The sequence below is a fragment of the Leuciscus leuciscus genome (assembly GCF_965113295.1).
Source record: "Leuciscus leuciscus genome assembly, chromosome: 20".
NCBI classification, from domain to species: domain Eukaryota; kingdom Metazoa; phylum Chordata; class Actinopteri; order Cypriniformes; family Leuciscidae; genus Leuciscus; species Leuciscus leuciscus.
The window spans coordinates 20,599,743-20,622,579 of NC_138744.1; the positions used below are offsets into that span (position 1 = coordinate 20,599,743).

The 22,837-nt window shown below is 37.7% G+C and overlaps 1 protein-coding gene across 2 annotated transcripts; it reads right to left on the bottom strand.

Moving 5' to 3' along the window:
- Positions 1 to 867: 867 nt before the first annotated feature.
- tnxba (tenascin XBa) lies at positions 868 to 18,173 on the bottom strand. Of its 2 annotated transcripts, XM_082149966.1 has the most exons (15): positions 16,964 to 18,151; positions 13,532 to 15,844; positions 13,158 to 13,361; positions 9,968 to 10,942; positions 9,154 to 9,276; positions 8,880 to 9,023; positions 6,762 to 6,881; positions 6,529 to 6,684; positions 5,320 to 5,441; positions 5,102 to 5,234; positions 4,865 to 5,016; positions 2,213 to 2,309; positions 1,854 to 2,015; positions 1,588 to 1,751; positions 868 to 1,423 (listed from the first exon to the last, which is right to left on the bottom strand). In XM_082149966.1, the coding sequence occupies exons 2-15, from the start codon at positions 15,738 to 15,740 to the stop codon at positions 1,307 to 1,309; spliced, it is 4,878 nt and encodes a 1,625-aa protein (XP_082006092.1). In that variant the 5' UTR covers positions 15,741 to 15,844; positions 16,964 to 18,151; the 3' UTR covers positions 868 to 1,306. The 2 variants fall into 2 exon arrangements, 1 of the variants encoding a protein (XP_082006092.1); XR_014200665.1 differs by lacking the exons at positions 868 to 1,423; positions 1,588 to 1,751; positions 1,854 to 2,015; positions 5,102 to 5,234 and having other exon boundaries at positions 2,214 to 2,309; positions 16,964 to 18,173.
- Positions 18,174 to 22,837: the final 4,664 nt, after the last annotated feature.

Here is a 22,837-nt window from a genome sequence, read left to right on the forward strand (position 1 = left end):
TGATTGACTGTTGTTTCTTAAAGTATCCTCTCATCAAGGATAGGTAAATATTATCTTGACCTTTATCTCAATGTTACTCTCAAAGCAAGAAGAATTAACCTCTAACATTACGATTTGATGAATGATATTACAGGATACCAAGTGCCCATTGGCTTTATGATCAACAAAGTTTCTATTTAGTAAAAAAAAAAAAAAAAAAAAAAAAAATATATATATATATATATATATATATATATATATATATAAATAGTGGACTCTAACACTAAGTGCAACTGTGCATGCTATTGTATATTGTATATTGTATATACTGCCGAGCTCCATGCTGATATATTGCCGCAAGGCGTTGGAAGGAAAGGCCCCATTCATTGCAAATAAAGCAGGGATTCAGCAGAAGCTCAGGAATATAGTGAAATACAGTTACCACCCTGAAAAACCAATCAAAGAAGTATAGTGTCAGGTATGGCGGAATCTAGTCTATAGCCAAACCACAATCTAAGCCTTCAGCCCTCACAGGAATTACTGTTAAACCAGTCTGCTTCAACTGGCAGTTTAGCAGAACTGAACAGACATTTGGAAAAGGATATTTGGAAAAGGATTTGCCTGTAAAGAAATGTTATGCTGTAATAATTCACTGATGGGTCCATGTGCACTAATGCATAGAATCATTATACAGATATGTTATACAGTTATTTGGCTTTGATTCTGCATTAATATATTTATATTATATTATATTATATTATATTATATTATATTATATTATATTATATTAATTATATGCAGATTTAGTAAGTATAATAAAAAATAATAAATACTATGTAAAGAAATATTAAGAATAATATACAAAACCTTACAATGTTGAATCCAGGACTCGTTAGCACTTTGTTTTTATTGATTTTGTCTACATATGTTGAACATAAAAAGTAAAACAAATTCATAGAGAGGAATTCTAAACCAGTCATGTGAAAAGATAAAAAAAAATAAAAAAATAGTACCAATAGAGCAAGACAGTGCAGTTATTCCAGTAGCGGAAATGTTAATATCAACGATGGACCACTATTAACACAAATACATCAACACATGCATACTGTAAGTCTACATAACATTTCGAAAAACTGAATATTAACTTTTTTATAAAAGTTTTTGTGATTGGCTGGAGGTTGTGATATGTTCTTTGCAAAGCTGCCATCAGATTTCTTTACAGTTTTTGTTTTGTGTGTATATTGGTAAAATATACAATACTGAAGTAGCAGTGTGTAGAAGTTTGTACAGTGTATTTGCGCTATGTGCAACTCTTCACTCTGCAGTTTTAACCCTGGGTTGTTGGGGTTGTTGGGATCGTTTGACTGAAATAGGAGGGTCGAAGCTTCATCTCAGTAAATGGGAGGGACGCATCTTTGCCCTTCCAGTCTATCCACACCACACCCTAAGAGAAAAGAGGAAAAGACTCAGAAATCTGCACTAATGAGAGACAATTTGAGACTCAAGCCCAATTGGTATCCCTATAATGGGATAGAGTTTGGTCCTCTTAACATTGTACTTAAAACCTAAGATTAATAAATACAGAAACGCTATTTGCTGATGTACTACCTTGTTGTCGGTGTAGGAGGCATAGAGACCATTAAGGTTTGCCTTGTAACAGTTTTTATACCACCAGCCTCCCATGTAGGCCTTAGCGCAATGGATACTCAGGGTGTTTGGGTCTTTGTCTTTCGTGGAGAACGGACGGCCGTTGTGATATTTCATGGAATCACCTGGAAAAAAGAAAGAATATAGCTATCATATACAGAATATAGTCTTACAAAAATTATTATTATATATATATTTTTTTTACAAAGCATGATCTTTTCTCTTACCAGCAGTACCAGAGTATCCAGACAGCTCGATTGCATAGAGATTAGCCTCTGAGTTAACGTTGAAGTTGGCATAATGAGCAAAGGCTGTGTCATTTCCTGAACGCAGGTCAATTCGCAAGCTCATTGGAGCAAGACTGGTGAGAGTGTAAAGGATGTCATTTCCTATGGAGAGTTGGGGCAAAATTTAAATAATATTTACAAAAAAATACAAGTGCTAATAAAAAATAAAACAACAACAACAACAAAAAAATATTTGATTTCTACACTGATTTTCATTAGGTGGAAACCTCATGTATCGTTTAAATTGAAAATAATTTTTGTTTCTTAAAAAATAATACAATCACTGTGGGAAATCTCACCCAGCCAGAATTCCCCACTCAGGAGACCAAAGCCTTTGCTGTAATCTCTCCAGCTCCTGAAGAAATCAGTAGATCCATCCATTCTCCTCTGGAATACCTGCATTTGCAAAACAACAAAGTCTTATTCAAGTAAAATTTAATCCCTTTAATCTTTATGTAGAGAGTTTGCCTCAAATCTTGTATATCTAAAAAAGAAAAACTGTACTTGCAGATAATATAATATTAATGATTTAAAAGGCAACTTAAATATATTTAAGTGTATTTAAAGAGAGTATATGACCATGTTTCTTAAAGGGGACCTATTATGCCCCTTTTCACAAGATGTAAAATAAATCTCTGATGTCCCCAGAGTGTGTATGTGAAGTTTTAGCTCAAAATACCCAACAGATAATCTTTTACAGAATGTTTAAATTGTCATTTTTTGGTGCTCGGAAAAACGCGCTGTTTTAGTGTGTTCCCTTTAAATGCAAATAAGCTTCTGCTGCACGACACAGGAGGCGGAGCTTCATGAGCTCGCCTCACGCTCAGTCAGGACAATTTCATATCACGGAATGATGATAATATCAGAAAATCTCAGTAACGGTGTTCATTTCGACCCGGAGTCGGACAATAAGAGTCAGAGTGCTGTATGGAGATGGAACAGGTATAGTTCAGTTTAATTACGGTTATAACGTATTTGTCATCTGCTTGTATGTATCCACTATTAATAGCCTACAAGTCTGCTGTTTTGGACCAGGTCCGAATGATGATCAAAAATATACTGATGAGTTTAATAAAGTTTATTGTACATCACACAAAAGATGAAGCGTCAGTTTTACTCCAGAAAATCACCGTAAGAGCTGAGTAAACACAGTATAAGAAGTGCGTAAGTACATAAACGAAATTCAGTAGAGTTGAGGGAGCATTTTCTTTGAAAACAAAATAATTCCACCTCGTCTTCAGCGGCTGCCTCAGATTTCGGGAGTAAATAGAGAGAGTGCTATGTGGATGTCATGCCGCTTGAAATGCGTTTCTACTTTATTTCAGTAGTTCGGTGTGGTTTGATTATATTTGTAACCATAGTAACGCAGTACCCGTGCACGTAGGGAAACAGGAAGTGATATCGGCATAGGGTAATCAGCTACAGTAATGCGTGAGCTCTATCAGTCGTCAGTTTCTGAGTCGATCGCTTTTCCTTCTCCCTTTTTGCTAAGGCAACGTCTGTGAGTATTTATCATTGTTTAACATTAGGTTACTGCTTATTTTAATTTTGTAAGATTATTGAGAAGGCTAAGTTAGCTTTGTTTATTGCTGCTGGTTATTTTTTTTACTAGCTCGATGGCGTTTATCATATAGGCTACATTGCTATGTTAGCTAAGCTGTGCTATTTACACTGTTACTGTGTATCTGGGTTTGATTAATAATATTGACATCTCATTGTACTGTATTGCAGTTTCACAGAATTCCCAGTAAACTTCTTGGAAATTAATCAGCTGTGTCCTGGAGTTTCTTGGGAGTGTTTAAGCTGAATGGAACATAGTCCATGACAGTGGATTAATACATCCAGCCACACAACACCTACAACGCTTGGGATACATCTCGTCAGTGCAGCGGATGTGAACTCGATCAGGGCGGGTCTATGTTAAAACGGCAGTGTCTGTCAACGCTCGTGGGCGGGGCCTGTGGCTTTAGTGACGTCACTAAAGCCGCATTCTGAAAACAGGTCGTTGGGAGACACTGCTGATGATTTATGGGGATTAATAAAAAAAGAGTGAGTGGATTTTTATCACTATTGGGTGGTTGTGTATACACACTGGCAACACACATTTATGTCCAAACAGCATGCAAAAGTGAATTTTGCATAATAGGTCCCCTTTAACACACTAGTTTACGCTTAAAAGTGCACTTTTTAATTACTTTTGTATTTAAAGTTTTAAAGTACATTTTTTAATCTTTACGTTTTAATAATATGTTTATGCGTTTAAAGAAGTACACATGCAAAGTACTTAATTAAAATTTTAACTGTAGTGTGTTATTCTTCTAGTCTACTTTTATTACAGTACCTATTTTAAATGCACTAAATTGTAATATAATATATTTAAAATGTATTTAAATGCATGACATACAAGTTTCAATAGAAGTAGACTTAGTTTACAATAAATACTTGAGTACAGAAGTAATTATGAAATTACATGTAGAGATAAAAAAGGCACTCTTAACTCAACTAATTGCATCTAATATAAATTGAAACTATAATACATTTTCAATTAATTGCAATTATCATGCAATTAAGTGTAAAAACATTACATTCAGTTCACACTTACGTTTATTTTAAAGTATATTGTAGAGAGGTCAGTATTCAGGGAATCATAATTATTACTTATTACTTACCTATTAGTTATTGTTCCATAATAAGTACTCTTTTGAAAAAGTCTGATAAAGTGTACTTTTTTTTCAAAGGGTGTAAGAGCATATAATTTTACATAATTGTTTTGTCCATGAAATCAGGCAAGCCACGCTTGACACTACAGAGGTTCAAGGCTGTGACTTAAACCAAATCTATTGGCTGTTTTAAAAAGGATCTAAATATTAAATATGTCACACTCCAACAACAGTTTCATGGGGAAAGCTGTAAGTGTATTAGAGGTCTCAATCCATGCTTTTGTTTCTTACTGTCCAGCCTCCTCCATCAGTCTCCATGTCACAGTAGACCAAGACTGGCTCTCCATCCTTCCCTTCAAGGTAGATCTCAGCCTTTCCTGACTCCTTCATCCCGTTGATCTGTACCTCTGAGCATTCTTTGGGGTATGGGTGCGGGAGCATAGCTACAGGGGAAGAAGTAAGAAAATCAAATCTCTTAAAGATAGAACGCAACGAGGGCTGAAAGTTAAGAAACAGATCATTTCGCACCGGTAGTAAACTCAGCGGAGACAAAACTGATGTACTGTCCATCTCTTTCTCCCTCTATTTTCACAGTATAGTTTGAGGAGGCTGCCAGTCCAGTCAGCTCATAGTGCGTCAAGGATGGATTTAAAATGAGCTCCTGTTCATAAGCAAGGGTCAGAGAAAATTGTTGAAAGGCTGCTAAATTTGACTGAGAGGTGCTATTGAGTGATTGGTATATTCACCTGGACTTCCTCGTTCAGCTGGTATGTGAGCCTATAACTTTTGAAAGCCACACGGGGAGCCCTCCATGAAATCACAGCTGAGTGAAAGGTCACCGTAGGAGTCACTACCTGAAGCTTCACTCCTGGAAATCATACAGGCATGGAAAAAGAGGATAAAAACTAGATATTGCAGATCCAATAGAGGATATTTAGCTACCATGGTGGATAGGAGGATTTTCAGTGATAAATAATCACAGTTTTGGTCTCTTCATCACACAGTTTTGTCACCAGCTGTTCAATTAAATTAAATTAAATTTACATTTACATTTATTTGTATAGCGCTTTTCACAATACATATTGTTTCAAAACAGCTTTACAGAAAATGCATGCTGTGACGGTATAATGAGTAAAACTAAGGATTTCAGGCGAATTTTACAGATTTTTACGATTTATCATAATTGGCTGATACTGGATTTTTAATTGAGCGTTTTAATTTTATTTATTTTAACATTTAGATGCATTAAAGTTCCCTTGTGAAAAAGTAGAGTGCTTAATAGTATTGAATGTGCATTTGTAGTGTACTTCAAATCTCAAAAGTATACTTTCAAAAAGCAGTACTTGCAGATAATACAGTAAAGAGATAAAAAAGAGAGCACACTTTTGTGACTATGTTTCTTAACACACTTAATAATTGCACTTTGTAATAATGTAAAATAAAATGTTTTACTTAATTTTCAGTTTATCACTTGATTTTTCCATACCAACTGTAATTGTATAATGAGTAAAACTAGGGATATCATTCGAAATTACAGATTTTTGTATTTTACAGAAATTGGCTGATATTGGATATTTAATTGTGCATGCTATTTTTTTTTAGATAAATGAAACGAACTATAGATGACAGAAAAGGTAATCTTTAAAAGCACTAATACTTTAATAACACGGTTAAATATAATATTTAGAAAATATCAAAATAAATATCCAATTTTTATACTATACATTATATCATTGTGATGCCTACATTTTCATTGTAGCATTTAAAACAATGAATTTGAATGTTTTAATTAAAAAAAAATTATTTAGACAATATGGTATTAAAGATATTTAGTGATTATCAGTCATAACATGAAAATCTTTTTTTTTTTATTACTTTTATGTTACTTCAATATTTCTTTTGTGCCATGTGGTTTACTTGAGGGTGAGTAAACATAATCGGGACAGTTTACGCACCACTTCCTGTTGTAAAGGTTGTGGAGACTGGGCTACTCTGGAGGCGGTTGACTTGACTTGTGATTTTCACCATGTACAAAGAAGATCTATGGAGTCCTCTGAGCTGATGCTCCACAGTACTGCCAGATAATGTCACTGTAATAGTCACATTAGGAGCTAGAAAGCAAAACAACTTGAGTAAGTCATGATGGTTAGTGGAGAACCAGCCATTTAATAGGTTTGACTGCACTTACATTTTGTAGTTCCATAACTGAGGATATAGCTGTCCACTTTAGCTTGGGACGGTTTCCATACTAGCAGAGCTTTAGTGTCTGTGATGTTCACCACTTTTAGTTCTGTAGGAGAGTCTGGCACTGGGATTTAGATAAATGTGAAAGTCATCAATGACTGCAAAATCAAGTAGAGATGAGAAGATTGTTCTTGTATCGATAATTTTATCAAGAGGATTAATTCTGATATTAGAAACTTGATCCTTTAAACTTTTTACAATTTATTTAGCATGAAAATGTATGTGTATCATAAGCTTTGAAGTGGAAAAAAAAATTGTTAGTAATAGTTTTGTAGGAACTATTGCCTATGAAATGACAAGCATTTTTCATATTTAGTATTTATGAGCATAAGTTGGGCGGCTTTAACTTTAGACACGACCTGTGTCTTCCTGCTACCTGCGTTCGAATCGGCCTTTTTCCGAACTCATTCTTCACCTTTTTTCCATCACATAACAACTTGGAGAACCATTATTTAAAATAAAAAATTAAGAAAATGTTCAAAATGTGGAAATAAAGTGCCTGAAGGTTAAAGAACAGTGGGGAAAAAGTATCTAATGGGTAGGGTTAAGAGTAGGTGTAGGTGTATCGGTGTGATTTAGGGATAGGGACAAGTAATATTACAGGTAGCATACATTTATGATTTTTATAAATATAATAATTTACAAAGGATATGTTGTTATTATGCATATTGTTCCCTTTCGAAAGGGAACTCGCACTGGGTCGAATGATGCTTTGGGGAACGCCTCAGGCGAGACAGGTGTCTGAAACTGCTATCGAATCACGGCAATCATATTGACCTGCGACAGCCCATGATGTCATCATCGTGCGACCTGGAAGTATAAAAAGGGCGCCTTGCAAACATGACATCCACCTTTTTCGTCTTCAGGGATTGTTCTGTTTGTAAACGCTGAAGGATTACGGTAAGAGAAATTTACAATGACATGCATGGGGAAGGCTGATTGTTTTCATAAGTGTGCTGACCCGTGCCCAAGATAATTGACGCCGGGTGACACACATGAAACTGTGCATTTTCTGTCTGGGTGAAGAGCACGCACAGACGCACATTTCTCTACAGACCTTTTGTTCCCTGTGTAGAGTTATGGGGTTGTGTTATTGTACATTAAGGTAAGGTAAAGTAAACTTGGATATTAGGGCCCTGAAGTTCCCCTGTTAGGTGGCTAGAACGATATAAAAAAGCACCAATTAAAAAAAGCACCCTCTTTTGTGAGTATGTGATGGCTTCCTTTTTGTGAATTCACGGGGTGCGCCACCGCTCATTCTAGTTGTAAGGAACTATGTTAATAGCTTAGGCTTCCTCTCATGATGAGAGCTTTTTGAGGCCGCCGCTCATTCACTTAAATGGAATGTTAGCGGAGCGCTAAGTGGCAGAATGTCATTCCAGAAAGAATGGAAGTGTTTTATGCTGCCACTTGTTTTATTTCTGAGACACATCTGTGTTAGCCCTTGGGCCGCCGTAGCAGCTGGCCTAGGCTATACTAGGGATACTGGAGGCGTTCTGCTAAAGCATTTCTGGTTTGCCTACAAGGTGGACCATGTGCTCCCCTCACTGAGGGTCACCATGAGTACTCGGACTCCTGAGTCTGGTCAGATGGTCGTAGGCCTCTCAAGAGGCCTCCCAGTTAAATCAGCCTTTAGGCCTTCTCAGGCCTCCTCAGTGCTTTGAAACACAAGCGCTGGGTAGATCTGTGGATCGAGCAGAGAAACTCCCCTCGCTGGCAAGGTTTGTAAGCGCCATGCTGAGTCATGCTCCACTGGATACCCCGTCTCTGAGATCCGGGCCGAGTGGTTCACTGTCAGCTTCGCAGTCCCTCGGGTTGGATGTCTTACCTAAAGGCAAGTGTCCAGAGGCGGTTTCCTGTGAAGTGTATAGCTTGGGCAAAAAAACAACAAAAAAAAAAAAAAATCCCTGCCTTTATTTATTCCTTACCTAGACTCTTTGATTTTAAATCACTAAAATCTAGTGTGTTGGTTTTTGGTATCAGATCAAAAAGAAAACACTGTAAGAGGTATTGTTTAACCATAACTTCAAGTAAAAAAAAAAAAAACAAGCCTTGTGCTCACCTGTAGTGATGGAGGCTGTGATTGGCTCGCTCTTGAGTGTCTCCAGGACTGAGCTCACAGTAATATCATAAGTGGAGCCAGCAGAGAGCTTAGACAGGAGAACATGGGACAGTTGAGAGTCAACAGACATGGAGCCACTCTCACCTGCAGCATAAAAGGGTAAAGCATTGTAAAATCACATCTCAGACTCAGTTTATTGTGGCACACCAGCAATGGTGCACACACTTATTAGTTGAAGCAGAAAAGCAGGATAACTCAAAAAGATTTTCAGTACCAGTCACAATGTTGGTGTACGTGACTTTAAATTCTGCTACTATGCTTTTAGGTTTTCCCCAGGAGACTGAAACATAAGTCTCTGTTATATTGCTGAACATCAGGTCAGTGGGTGGCTCAGGGCCTGGAAAAAAAAGATGGTAAGGGGGTGAAATGTCATTTAGAAGTTGAACAACGCAGTCAAAAAAACAAACAAACAGTCAGCGCGAATAGCCTTGCGGGCAGCGCGCCAACATATAACGTTGTTGCGCTTCGGGTGACCCGAGTTCGAATCCCAGCTCGTGGACCTTTCCCGATCCCATCCCCCTTCTCTCTCCCACCTTGCTTCCTGTCCACTCTATACTATCCTATCACAATAAAAAGTAAAAAATCACCAAAAATAAATGTTTAAAAAAACAAACAAACAAAATTTCAGCACAAATGTATATTTTAGAGTTCTACATTTATATTCATATTTATATTCTTACATAAATATGCCTCATTATCCAAGTAATCAATTGGTGAATTCACTCTTAAAATAATTGCATGGTGAACTTCACCATTCAACAATACAGTACACATCATTCATTTTAGCACTGGAAATTGACAGCCAAAGAAAATCTAAGGCTGTTTTGTGCTCCTGATGTCACTGAACTTATGCCTGTTATTTATGACAAAAATAGTATAAATGGGTCATGCCAATGTCAATATTTAAAATGCAGAAGGTACTGTATCCCATGTATTCATGGAAATGCTACCAGCACGCCGCAGAAGGGTAAATGCTCTTCACTGGTGTTTATTGCAGTGAACCAAAGCAGGAAATATGGGAAACCTACCAGTTGATAAAGAAAGACGATGAATTTTGGATCGTAGACCAGGACCAGAGCCAAACAAGGAAACAGAGTACCGCATTTGAGGTTGAAGGCCTTTGAAATGATACGACCGTGCTGTACCAGCGATAACTTGTGAGAACTTTTTCACAGTCCTTTCTTCAAGTTTGTTACCGTGGACTTTAGTTGAAGTTCTGTTTGAACCGGGCCTTTGGACATCAGTTACATTTTCAGCTGCTGCTCCATCCTGTATTTTCTCTGAATCTTCATTTCCTGCTTTGATTTCCCTTCTTGTGACAGTGAAGTTCTTGAATGTGTCTTTAGGAGTTTCCCAAGACAAAATGAACCCAGTAGAGGTGATATTATGAACCTCCACTGATCCAATGACTGATAATCTGCTGCTAGTTCTGTTGAAATGCTTCATATGAGTTTTGGATTCAATACTTGTCCCATTTATATGCTTACCAGGATTCCTCTCTGCTTGGAGAATTGTTGTAACATTGCCATGGAATAGCTTCTTGTCTTTTTTAGTAAATGTAACATTAGTCTTGCTTTCCAGCCCTTGATCACCTGCAGTTCTCGTAGAAACCTTTGTCCTGGATGTAGTTACTTTAGATGATTCTTTGGTGCCAGGTTCATCTTTAAGATTATTTTTCTTGTCCGTTTGGGATTTCTTGTCTAAACCCAGATTTATGACTTTTGTTTTGCCCTTTTTTGCTTGCTCATGACGTCTTCTACCTTCATGCTTTAGCAGAACTTGGCCAATAGTCTTAATAATCTTGTCACTTTTTGGACTGGACTGGACTTTACCTGTGGACAATGTTGGCTTAGCTGTGGTGTCTTTCTTTGGGTCCTTTGTATCTATCTTTTTCACAAATATGGTCTTGTCTGACTTTGTTTTCACAGATTTTGTGTCTGGCTTGACAGTGGATATCTTCATAGTCACAGTTTCAACAGTTACTGGGATTTTTTTGTCAACACCTAGGAAAAGCAAAAGTCACTCAGAGTGAGACTAGATACATTCTTAAAAATCTCATCCCAAAATGAAAATTCTATAATCATATTTCACCCTCATGTGTCATAAAAATTTTTCTTATGTGAAACACAAAATGAAATGGGCATCATGTTTGTGCTCCACATAATGAAAATGGATTGGAAGCTTTAACATTATAAAAAGCACCATTTAAAATGATAAAAGTAGTTCTGTCACGACAAGGGTTTGGCATTAACCTGGAAATCCAAAGTTCTCGCGAGAGCACAAGTTGAATTTGCTCAACGAGTTTACTCTGGCGTCGAGCAATGATGCTCATTAAATATGCCCTTGTATCCGAGCTGCACCAATCACATCAGGTTATCTGATATAGGCGGGCGAGAGTTGAGCTACACAGATGACGACAGCGCTGTGACGTCGAAGTCATTAGTAAACATTGCAAGATGGCTATGGCTATGGACCAGTTGTTTGAAACGGCTTTGGCCGCTACAATGAACAAGGTAGATTATTATGGTTATTGTTGTCATCTGTTGACATTTGGCTTTTTATCTAAAAGAGGAACAGAAGACGGTGCTCGAATAGTTCCTTTGCAAGAAGGGTGTTTTTGCTGTTTTGCCGACCGGATATGGCAAGAGTCTAATCTACCAGTTAGCTCCGCTGGTAGCAAGCATATGGGGGCTTGTTGTGATTGGTCGTAGTGTTATCCAATTGCGTGCAGTGAGATTTTCAAATGCATGCTTGAGCTCCTCGAGCTGGCCGATTTTCATTAGTCGATGCCAGACCATTAATCTTTCAGATTTAGGTCTGGATTTCCAGGCTAGTTTGGCATGGTAATGGGTATGACAATGTTGATATATTTGGTCTTGGTAGAATAGATCTGCTACGTTGCTGCTGCTGTTATTGCTGCTTCTGTTGGTTATTGCTACTTGCTACTGCCAATACATACATGACATGCTGCTGCTGAAGAATGATGTGAATGATGTGATTTCAAGCAGGTTGACTTAAGGACCTATTAGCCTGCGCCATCTAGAGTTTCATGACAGAACTTTGTATTTCATCTTACATACAGATGTCCATATTTTCCTTGCATTAAGACAGGGTGTCCACCAAAGTGTTTTTAAGCCAGCTGGAAACAAAAGGTGCTCTGCTGAAAACGCCTTGCTATGGGCACTTGAGAGCGTTTTGGCAGAGCAGACGCTTTGCTTGCTATGACACAGAATATCAGCGGAAGTGTAACTAGTATCTCATTTCAGAGAAAGTTTGTTTCTGTATTGTTTCTAAATAAAAATTTTGATACAATGTAAAGTATTTTCTCTGGCTCTTGTTTTAAATGATTTTGTTCCGTTATTATGCTTATTGTTGTCATCTGTTGACATTGTACAAGCAGAATGTGACAGTTGGTCGGTGTGGTATTTTATCCTGCCCCACCTTCACTGTGATTGGATGTCTGGGTAAGAAGTGACAGTGTTTTACCCAAAGTTGAACATTCTTCAAATCTCGGCAACCAGTACAAAATTGAGCGCACAGCGCCTCATTACGCTCTTGGCATAAAAAAAAAAAAAAAGTGGTGGTCCAATTGAAACCAATTGGAAAAATATGCTAGATGCCGGGAAAAAAACGCTTTGGTGGACACGCGCCCCAAGACTTCAAAAGTATGAGTATAGTGTATAGGTCATATGGACTACTTTATAATACTTTTCTGCTACTTTTTGGAGTTTGAAAGCCCCTGGTTGGTGGCTGTAATAATCGCACAATGTATAGGAATATCAACAAGAACAGTTAATCACAATTCTCGGGAAACACAGGAAATATAGCAACAAAACTCAAATGAGACCGAACCCAAAGGAAACTAAGGACTTAAATAGACAGGGTAAGATAATTAACTAAGGTGCGTAACTAATCAAAAACCATAGAAACAAACAAGCAAAGGGAAAACAGGCAAATAGGAACAGAACACATCCAAACTAAAACACAATCAAACTAAACATATCTGTGACACTGGTCACCATTCACTTTCATTGTATGGAAAGCAGCATAAACATTTAGCTAAATGTTTCCTTTTATGTTCTACGGATTAAAGAAAGACATACAACACTGGAATAACATGAGTGTGAGTGAATGATGACTGAATTAAATGTTTGTAGTGAACTATTCCATTAAACATTGAAGTTTAAAATATGGTTGACTCTCATATGCTTTACTTACCCTTACTGCAGTCTAGGCCTGTAAAACCAGTCTGACACATGCACTTTCCCTTCACACACTTCCCTTTTTTGTTGCAGTTAGAGGGGCATGTTTTTCCACTGCAGTCAGGGCCACTGAAGCTCTGGAAACATACACACTTTCCTCCTTCACACTTGCCCTGGCCACTACAGTTTTTAGGGCACTGCTCTCCTGAACACTGGACACCTGAAGATAGATGGTACAGTGTGTGACTTAAAACCAGTTCATCTAGTTTCAATTCACAACAATTACTCTAGACATTTTTATCTGCCAGAGCCATTAAAATACCATAGTAATGGTTAACAATTTTTTTGTTGTTTTTTTTGTTTTTTTTGTTAGTACATCATTTTACTTACACATCTTTTTAATCACTGACATCTCTTTCTCTAGAAACTCAACTCTGTCCCTCAGTGCGGCCATCTGCGTCTCACATCCTCCTGTGCAGGCCCCTTGTACCAGGCTGATGTGATGAGTCATAACCAGAGGAGATCCTGGATTCAAACTTAGCTCTGTTTCTCGTACTTTGGTAATGTTCCCTGCATCTATGCGAGACTCCTGTTGAACGCAACCCTCAGTGATGACCACTTTAACTGGTGAACTCTCTGCAGGTTTGTCTTTAGTGGGATTATGGACACCATCCACTACAGGTGTGGCAGTGAATGCATCAGTCTGATTGACCTTGCTAATTTTTGAAGAAGTAGATTGAGTTTGTTTTTGTGTTGGCTTTGATGAATTAACATTGATAGTTTGGGACATTGACTGAGTCTGATTGATTTTTGAGGAAGTAGAATTAGTCTGATTTTGTAATAATGTAGTTAGCTTGGGAACATTATGACTAATAGTTTGGGTCTTAGACTTTAAAGTGGAATTTTTCTTTTTGTTAAGTGTGCCTTGAAGAGAAGGACCAGGTTTCTGGACATCTACAGCAGACTTTGGTGTGGATGAAAGAGTTTCATTGTTGCTACTAGGTTTTGAGGAAGCAGAAAGAGTTTGGTTTTTCATTTTGGTGAATACTGGCTTTGAAGGATTAACACTGATAGTGTGGCTTACTGACTTGGTAGTAGTATTTTTCTTCTCGCCAAATGTAGCTGGAAGAGAAGACACAGGTTTCTGAACAACATCTAGAGCAGGCATCGAAGAGGATGGAAGAGTCTGATCAATGCTACTGTTTTTTGCAGAAGTAGATTGAATTTGGTTTTTCATTTTGGTCTTTAGTAATGTAGTTACTGATTTCTGAGCATTAAGATTAATAGTGTTGATGATTGACTTAGTAGTGACATTTTTCTTCTCACTAATTGGGTTTTGTACACTTTGCACAGGTTTCTGGACGTTGACCACATCATGCTTGGAAGAGGATGAGAGAGTCTGATTCACTCTACTAGTTGTTGAGGAAGTAGATTTAGTTTGGTCTTTCATTTTGGTCTTTAATAATGTAGTCACTGGTTTCTGAACATTAAGTTTTATAGTGTTGATGATTGACTTAGTAGTGACATTTTTCTTCTCACTAATTGGGTTTTGTACACTTTGCACAGGTTTCTGGATGGTGTCCACATCAGGCTTTTTAAAGGATGGGAGAGTCTGATTCACTTTACTAGATGTTGAGGATATTTTGGTGTTTAATAACGTAGTCACAACTTTAATAGTTTGGGCCGTTGACTTCACAGTAGAATTTTGCTTCTCACTAAGTGGATCCTGAAGAGAAGGTACATGTTTCTGTGCAATGTCTTGAGGCTGACCGACATTGCTAATTTTTGAGGAAGTAGATTGAGTCTGGTTTTTAATTTTGGTGTTTAATACTATAGTCACCGTCTTTGACACATTAACCTCAATAGTTTGATCTGTTGACTTCAAAGTGGAATTTTTCTTCTCGCTAAGTGATCTTTCATCCACAACAATCTTAGCAGTGGATGGAGGAGACTGACTGATGCTGCTCGTAAATGAGGAAGTAGGATGAGTCTGGTTTTTCATTTTAGTCTTCAATGCTGTAGTCATTAGCTTTGGAACATTAAGACCACTGGTGTGGGCTCTTGACTTGGCAGTAGAATTTTTCTTCTCATTAAGTTTCCCTGGGAGAGCAGGCCCAGGTTTCTGGACACCATCAACAGCAGGCTTTGTAGTGGATGGGAGAGTGTGACTGATGCTGCTAGTTTTTGAGGAAGCAGATTGAGTTTGGTTTTTCATTTTGGAGTTTGATAATGTGGTTACTGGTTTCTGAACATTAAGATTAATAGTGTTTACTCTTGTTTTAGTCGAATAATTTGTATTCTCGCTAAGTGTGTCTTGAAGAGAAGGAACAGGTTTCTGGAGACCTTCCACGACAGGCTTCGGGCTGGACATAAGAGTCTGATTGGCGCTACTACTTTTTGAAGAAGCAGCATGAGCTTTGGTGGTTGATGTAGCTACTAGCTTTGGAACATTATGGCTAATAGTGTGGCCCATTAATTTGGTAGTGTCATTTTTTTTCTCATTATGTGTGCCTTTAAGAGAAGACACGGGACTTAGGACGAGGAGAAAAACTATTGAGATTAACATTTTATGCTGAAATAAGTTGGCATTGGCTTTCATACAAATTAGGACTAATAATATAAAACCTAAATAAGAATTGCAAGTTTTTATATTTATTTTTCTCAACTATCTTACAAGTACTTGGGATATGACAGATCTGTTCCCTGAAAAAGAGAAAAGGTTTCCTTTAGTTTGCCTTGGCGTTTCATGTTTAGTCACACATTCATTCATTTACTGCTCAAATTTGTGTAAATATAAAATACATGTCTTTCAAATATATTTTGGGCTCGCTGAGCTGAAGTCTGCATTTTTGGAAAAAGCCCCCAAAACCCTATCAGCAGAGGGACTGTACTGCAGCAACAGAGCCGCACTGTCTTCTTCTCACAGGGACTGTATGTCTTTGACTAAACTCATACATAATGTTAGCCAACTGAAAACTGACAATTTAAAAAAAAATATTCCAATCTTATTTAAGTGCTCACCACAGAGGCATCCCAAAAAAATCTTAGCCACATAAAGGCTTCTGTTCAGACTGGCCTTTAATACGTTTTTGAAATTGAAAACTGATAATTGTTTTTAGTTCAATTACATATAAAAATAATAATAATAATTAATAATAATAATACAAAACACTACCATTCAAAGGTTTGGTATTGGTATGTTTTTTTTAATGTTTTTGAAAGTAGTGTCTTAAGCTCACCAAGGCTGCAATTCTTTGATCAATAATATGGTAAAAACAGCAATATTGTGATATATTATTACCATTTAAAATAACTGTTGTCTATCCTGTGATGGCAAAGCTGAATTTACAGCATTATTACTCTAGACTTCAGTGTGACATGATCCTTCAGAAATCATTCTATTCTGATTTGCTGCTCAAGAAACTTTTCTTATTATTATCAATGTTTGGGACATTTTGGGAAACTGTGATACATTTTTCTTTGATGAATAGAAAGTTCAAAAGAACTGGATTTATTTTAAATTAAATTCTTTCAGAACAATGTTTTTACTGTCACTTTTGGTTGATTTTTTTGCTTCCTTGCTGAATAAAATGTACATCATAAATATTGCATAAATATTGATATTTTTATTATTTCATTCTTATCGAATCATCTGCAGTTTTATGTAATCTTAAACTGACCATTATTTTTGCAATACAAAACATTCAGCCCACTTATAATTACAGTTATTCTTACTGCCATTAATTAATTATAGCAATGGATACAATGATTATAGTAATAATATTATTTTAGTACCATAATGTGTAGTAAAATTTGTCTTACCTGTGTTTGGAGCTGCTTCTGTCCTGATCTGTGTTGTATTAGGCTCCTTCCATCAGCTTTGAGAACCTCCTGTGACTGATTGAGAATAAGAGACAGTGAACAGGAGCTCTACTAGCCAAGAGGACCTGGGTCAATCAAATCTCTTCATACTTAAAGTTTTTTCCATACTCCGCCTCCTTGCCAATTTACATTGAGCATTTTCCCTGCTCCTGAACGTTTTTGTGAGTGTTTGCAAAACTATCTCTCTTGACATAAAATTCTTTGAACATTTAACCAGACTTACTGAGTTCATCAATCTAAGCAGTTCCTTTCCTGAGTTACTTCTATTGATCTGTTATTGCTCTACGTGACGTGAATGCTGTCCTCCAGAATTGTTTTAACAAACATTCATGTATAATATATATATATATTATTGTTTCAACCTGTATTAAAGGGACAGTTCACCCAAACATTCTGCTATTATCTTCAAGGTTGTAATAATTGTACAAATCAAACTATAATTTTTAAAATAGCAACATTTACACTTTGATCACTATTATTAACACAAATGTACCATTCCATTTCATTTTCATTTGATCAAAATTTATTTGTATTTTCCAGCCAGCCAGCCAGTTTTCTAACAATGTTATAATATGCACTAGCAACTTCACAGTAACATTCTAGCAACCATCCAGAAACCCAAGCAACTGCATAACAACACCCTAACAAACACCCCAAGTACCCTAGCAACCACATAACAACACCCTAACAAACACCCCAAGTACCCTAGCAACCACATAGTAACACTCTATCAGCCACCTAGAATACCCTCGAAACCGCATAGCATCACCCCAGCATCCACCTTGAGTACCCAAGCAACCACATAGCAACACCCTAGCAACCGCATAGAAACACTGTAGAAACCTACCTGAGCACCCTAGCAACCGCATAGTAACACCCCAGCAACCACCCTGATACTCTAGCAATCACATAGTAAACCCTTGCAACCACCCTGAGCACCACCCTAACCCTACCAACCGCATAGCAACACCCTAACAACTAGCATGAGCACCCTAGCAACTGTATACAAACACCCTAGCAACCACTGCAAGTACCATGGCAACCGCCCTGAGTACCCTAGCAAAAGCATAGCAACACCATAGCAACAACCCAGAATACATATCATTTCCTATATATATATATATATATATATATTAATTTCACACTTTTACAATTATTTGAAATTTTCAGGCTAGACTTTCTCAAGCCAACACCTGATGAAAGTTTCAGTGTGAAGGTCCTCTACTGGAACCATAGACTGTGACTGGAACACAGAGAGTGTCTGTCATGTCAGCTGATGGGACTTGATGGGTGGCCTCTGCGCACTAGCGCCCCCTCTTGTATGATATTTATATCATGACAAAGCAGGCCCACATCAGTGGAACCACGGTTCGGTTGCTGACCTGACCTTACCCTCCTAGTCAAAGCAGTGCCAAGCCTTGAGCTGTGTGCACACCTAACAAAACAACCATGTACTGACAAGCACTTCTGGGAATTTATGAGTCAAACATTACACTAGACGTTATGCCCCCAGTTTCACAGACAAGGCTTAAGCTAGTCCTAGACTAAAATGTTTGATCTGTTTTAACTGAAAGCAACATGCAGTGACATTTTTTTTTAAATATCTGTACCATCGTTTTGTATCAAGATGCACACCAGTAATGTTTTTGTCTAATGCATGTTTATAAAATCTACTAAAATGTCCTAATTGATCTAAGGCCTAATCCTGACTTAATCTAAGCCCTGTCTGTGAAACTGGGTCATAGTGTATTGCTCATTTGTTTCTGTGGAAAGCTTTCTATTTACTACTATTTGAACAGAACACTTTAATACATTTGTATTTGCATTTGCTTGTAATTTATAGATTATCTTTTGCTGTTTATGGGAATGGCTTCATATTAACAGACGAAATATGCTAAATGTATAATCTAAATGCACACTAATTATTTAATAAAAAAAAAATCTGTATTATACTCAAAAAATGTAGATGCTTTGCTTATTAACAAATATTTACATGCAGATATTTAAGTCTGTAATTCTTTATATACAAAACTGACTACCAGAGAAAATATATTTATGATATATAATAAATAATATCATGAGAATTATAATAAATAATAAAGTATAAACATCCAGTCATTGCATAATAAAAAAAAAAAGTTATATAGCTATGTTTTGGAACATGGTAACTGGTCTCTTGCTGGTATAAGTGGTACTGTATATATGCCGAGTTGACAAGTTTCAAGTTTGTATTTATTTATATAGCACATTTAAAAACAGCAAACAGGGCTGACCAAAGTGCTGAACAATACACAGGATACAGAACAAGGACATAACCATCCATTCATGACAAAAGCTGACAATGAATTAAAAGCTAAAGAAAAAAAGTAGGTTTTAAGAGAGGATTTAAAAGCAGTTAGAGATTGAGCCGCTGTGATGAAAACCGGAAGGCTGTTCCACAGCCTAGGGCCAGCAATCGCAAAGACTCTGTCTCCTCTATTCTTCAACCGTGATCTGGGGACAGACAAAAGTTTCTGATCACCAGACCTCAGGTTTCGTGTGGGATTGTGTGGACAGAGAAGATCGGACAAATAGCTCATGCCAGATTATTTACGGATTTAAAAACAAAGAGAAGAATTTTAAACTCAATAGGGGTTATGCGGAACGCCCAACGTTCGAACCGGAAAACAGGTATAAGCATTTCCGGTTTGCACTACCGTACGGATCTGCAGCGGTAGGTGATCTCTGAGGTAACTTATATTTCGCTTTTTTAGAAAACAATTCTTATTTCTGTTGTAATTAAAATGTCACGAATGCTTACGTATCAAAAAAAAAAATGTTTGTACAAAAAATTAAATGCAGTCTTCATTTGATTGTTTTAATCGTCTGCAAGCAAATATAAAAGGTTAAACTACTATGATAGCATACAAGTCTAAACTATCTTACTGATAGTTAGCTAACTCTACATCGGGTGCCATTAGCAAAAGCTACATACTAACTTACATACCTTCATAATCATGAATAAATGAGGAGGCGTAAAACTTAAATCCTTTATCTAACGGAGTACTCGGGGGTCTGGAAGTCCGTTTGGCAATACGATGTACATCTGAAATGGATAGAATGGGTAGCTCCTGTAAACACCGGCTATAAAAGGTCGCCATTCCTACGCTGTGTTTACCTCAGTAGCTGACGACCGGAAGTAGTTATATCTGTTTTGTAGAACCCGGAAGTATGTTGCGCATAACCCCTATTCTAAAATGCACAGGTAGCCAATACAGTGATTTTAAAGGGTTAGTTCACCCAAAAATGAAAATTCTGTCAGTAATTACTCACCCTCATGTTGTTCCAACCGCGTAAGACCTTCGTTCATCTTCGGAACACAAATTAAGATATTTTTGATGAAATCTGAGAGCTGATAACTTCTCCGTAGGCTGCTAGGTGGCCCAAACTTGCTGGCCCAGAAAAGTTATTAAAGAGATCGTTAATATAGTCCAAGTGACTACAGTGGCTCAATCTTAAGTATATCAAGCGACGAGAATACTTTTTGTGCGCAAAAACAAACAAAAATAACGACTTCATTCCACTATTCATTTCCTTCTCTCTGGGCCTCTAGTTGGTTCGCGTAGTGTTTTTGCGCTGCGCGTCACACACATGACCAGCGTCGGCCAATAGTGAGCCTACGTGGTGACATGTAACACAGACGCGCTGCGCAAAAACACTTACGAGGCCCAGAGAGAAGGAAATGAATATACTTAAGATTGAGCCACTGTAGTCACTTGGACTATATTAACGATCTCTTTAATAACTTTTCTGGGCCAGCAAGTTTGGGCCACCTAGCAGCCTACGGAGAAGTGATCAGCTCGTCTCAGATTTCATCAAAAATGTCTTAATTTGTGTTCCGAAGATGAACGAAGGTCTTATGCGGTTGGAACAACATGAGGGTGAGTAATTACTGACAGAATTTTCATTTTTGGGTGAACTAACCCTTTAAAGGTCCCATGACATGAAATTTTCACTTTCTGAGTTTTTTTTTAACATTAATATGAGTTCCCCTAGCCTGTATATGGTCCCCAAGTTTCTAGAAATTGTAATCGGTGTAAATCGAGCTTTTGCTATCTTTCTCTGCCTTTGAGAAAATGGAAGCTCAACCGGGCTGATCTTGAATCTCCTCCTTATGACGTTATAAGGAGAAATGTTACCTCCCTTTCTCTGCTTTGCCCGCCCAGAGAATATTTTCTGCCCATGAGAAAATGAGCTAGGAAGTAGGAACGCGCGCGCGCGATTTTAGTTTGTCCACGAGAGATATCATGGCTTTTGAGCGAGTGAAGCGTAATAATGGCTCAATAATTGGATATACAAATGAAGACCGAAGGGTCAATACAGAGCTGGGCTTGCTGAACGTCTGAAGCTAAAGTCTGGATCAGTACCAACTCTCTTTGGCTCAGCTACACACCTCGGACAAGTAACGTTAAGTCAACTAATGATATAAGTGTGTTGCTTTACTGTTGATGGTTACCTAGCTTGTTACACGTAGAATGTGGCTGTAACATTAGCTATGCAGTTGCTAATGTAAAGGTAGACAGCATCAAGTATGTGTGTGAATACACACACTGTAACGGCGAGTGTTGTACACTTCTTTGTTATTTGGATAACCGTTTTCCTGTTGGTTATATGGCGCGTGCGATATCCGCATTTCAAGATCGCCAAGCTTGATGTAATTGTAATAAGATAAATTACAGACGTTACAGATCTCTCATGAAAAGGCAACAGTAGGTTAGCGTTAGCTACATGATAACTGTAAACCATCCGAATAAAGTACTGTATCCAGACATAGTATTTTAAACTAACCATTCGGAAACGTCCTGCTGGAGCCGCTGAGTTGCAACTTCTTCATCCGTTGCTTCTGGATCAGATTCTGGGTCAAACTGAAATGCTTGAACGACTGCGTGAGTGTCTTCGTGCCATTGCAATATATCCAACGTAAACATGCATGGATCTTGCCGCAAGATGGTCAAGGCCACACCCACCCTCCACCTTGAGCCGCCTTTCTCCTCCTCATTAGCATTTAAAGCTACAGACACCGAAACGGCCCGTCTGAAGGAAGCTCATTCTGGGACTGGCTTGTATAGCCTTGTAGTGGCTATAATTCTGCACCGAGGCTGAATTTTTGGAAAGAGATTTCAGATACAGTACTAGGGACCACTAAGGCCTATATTAAAGCCTACAAAAAGTAGCATGTCATGGGACCTTTAAGATAGGTGAAACATTATCAAATTTACGTTTTCTTTTGAGGAACTTTGCAGCAGCATTCTGTACTAATTGAAGACGAGCAATAGAGTGTTTGGGCATGCCATAGTAGAGGGAGTTGCAATAATCCAACCGCGATGTAATAATCCAACCTGCGGCACTCCACAGGAGAGTTGGGCTGGTGAGGAAGAAAAATTACCAAGTTTTACAGAAAAACTTCTGTTTGTTAGAGAAGATCTAAACCAACTGAGGACAGTTCCCTGGATGCCCACGAAATATTCTAGTCGGGATAAAATAGTTTTATGATCAACTGTATCAAAAGCCGAGGTTAAGTCTAACAGTATTAGGATCACCGAGTCACCAGCGTCAGTCGCTAACAGTATATCATTAGAAACCCTTAAATAAAGCAGACTCAGTGCTGTGCAGAGGCTTAAAACCAGACTGGAAAGTTTCAAGAATTTGATTTGAGCTAAGAATAGACTGGAGTTGATTGAGAACCGTTTTCTCTAATGCTTTTGTAATAAAAGGTAGTGTCGAGATAGGTCGAAAATGATTAAAATCCCTATCATCAAGTGAAGGTTTCTTGAG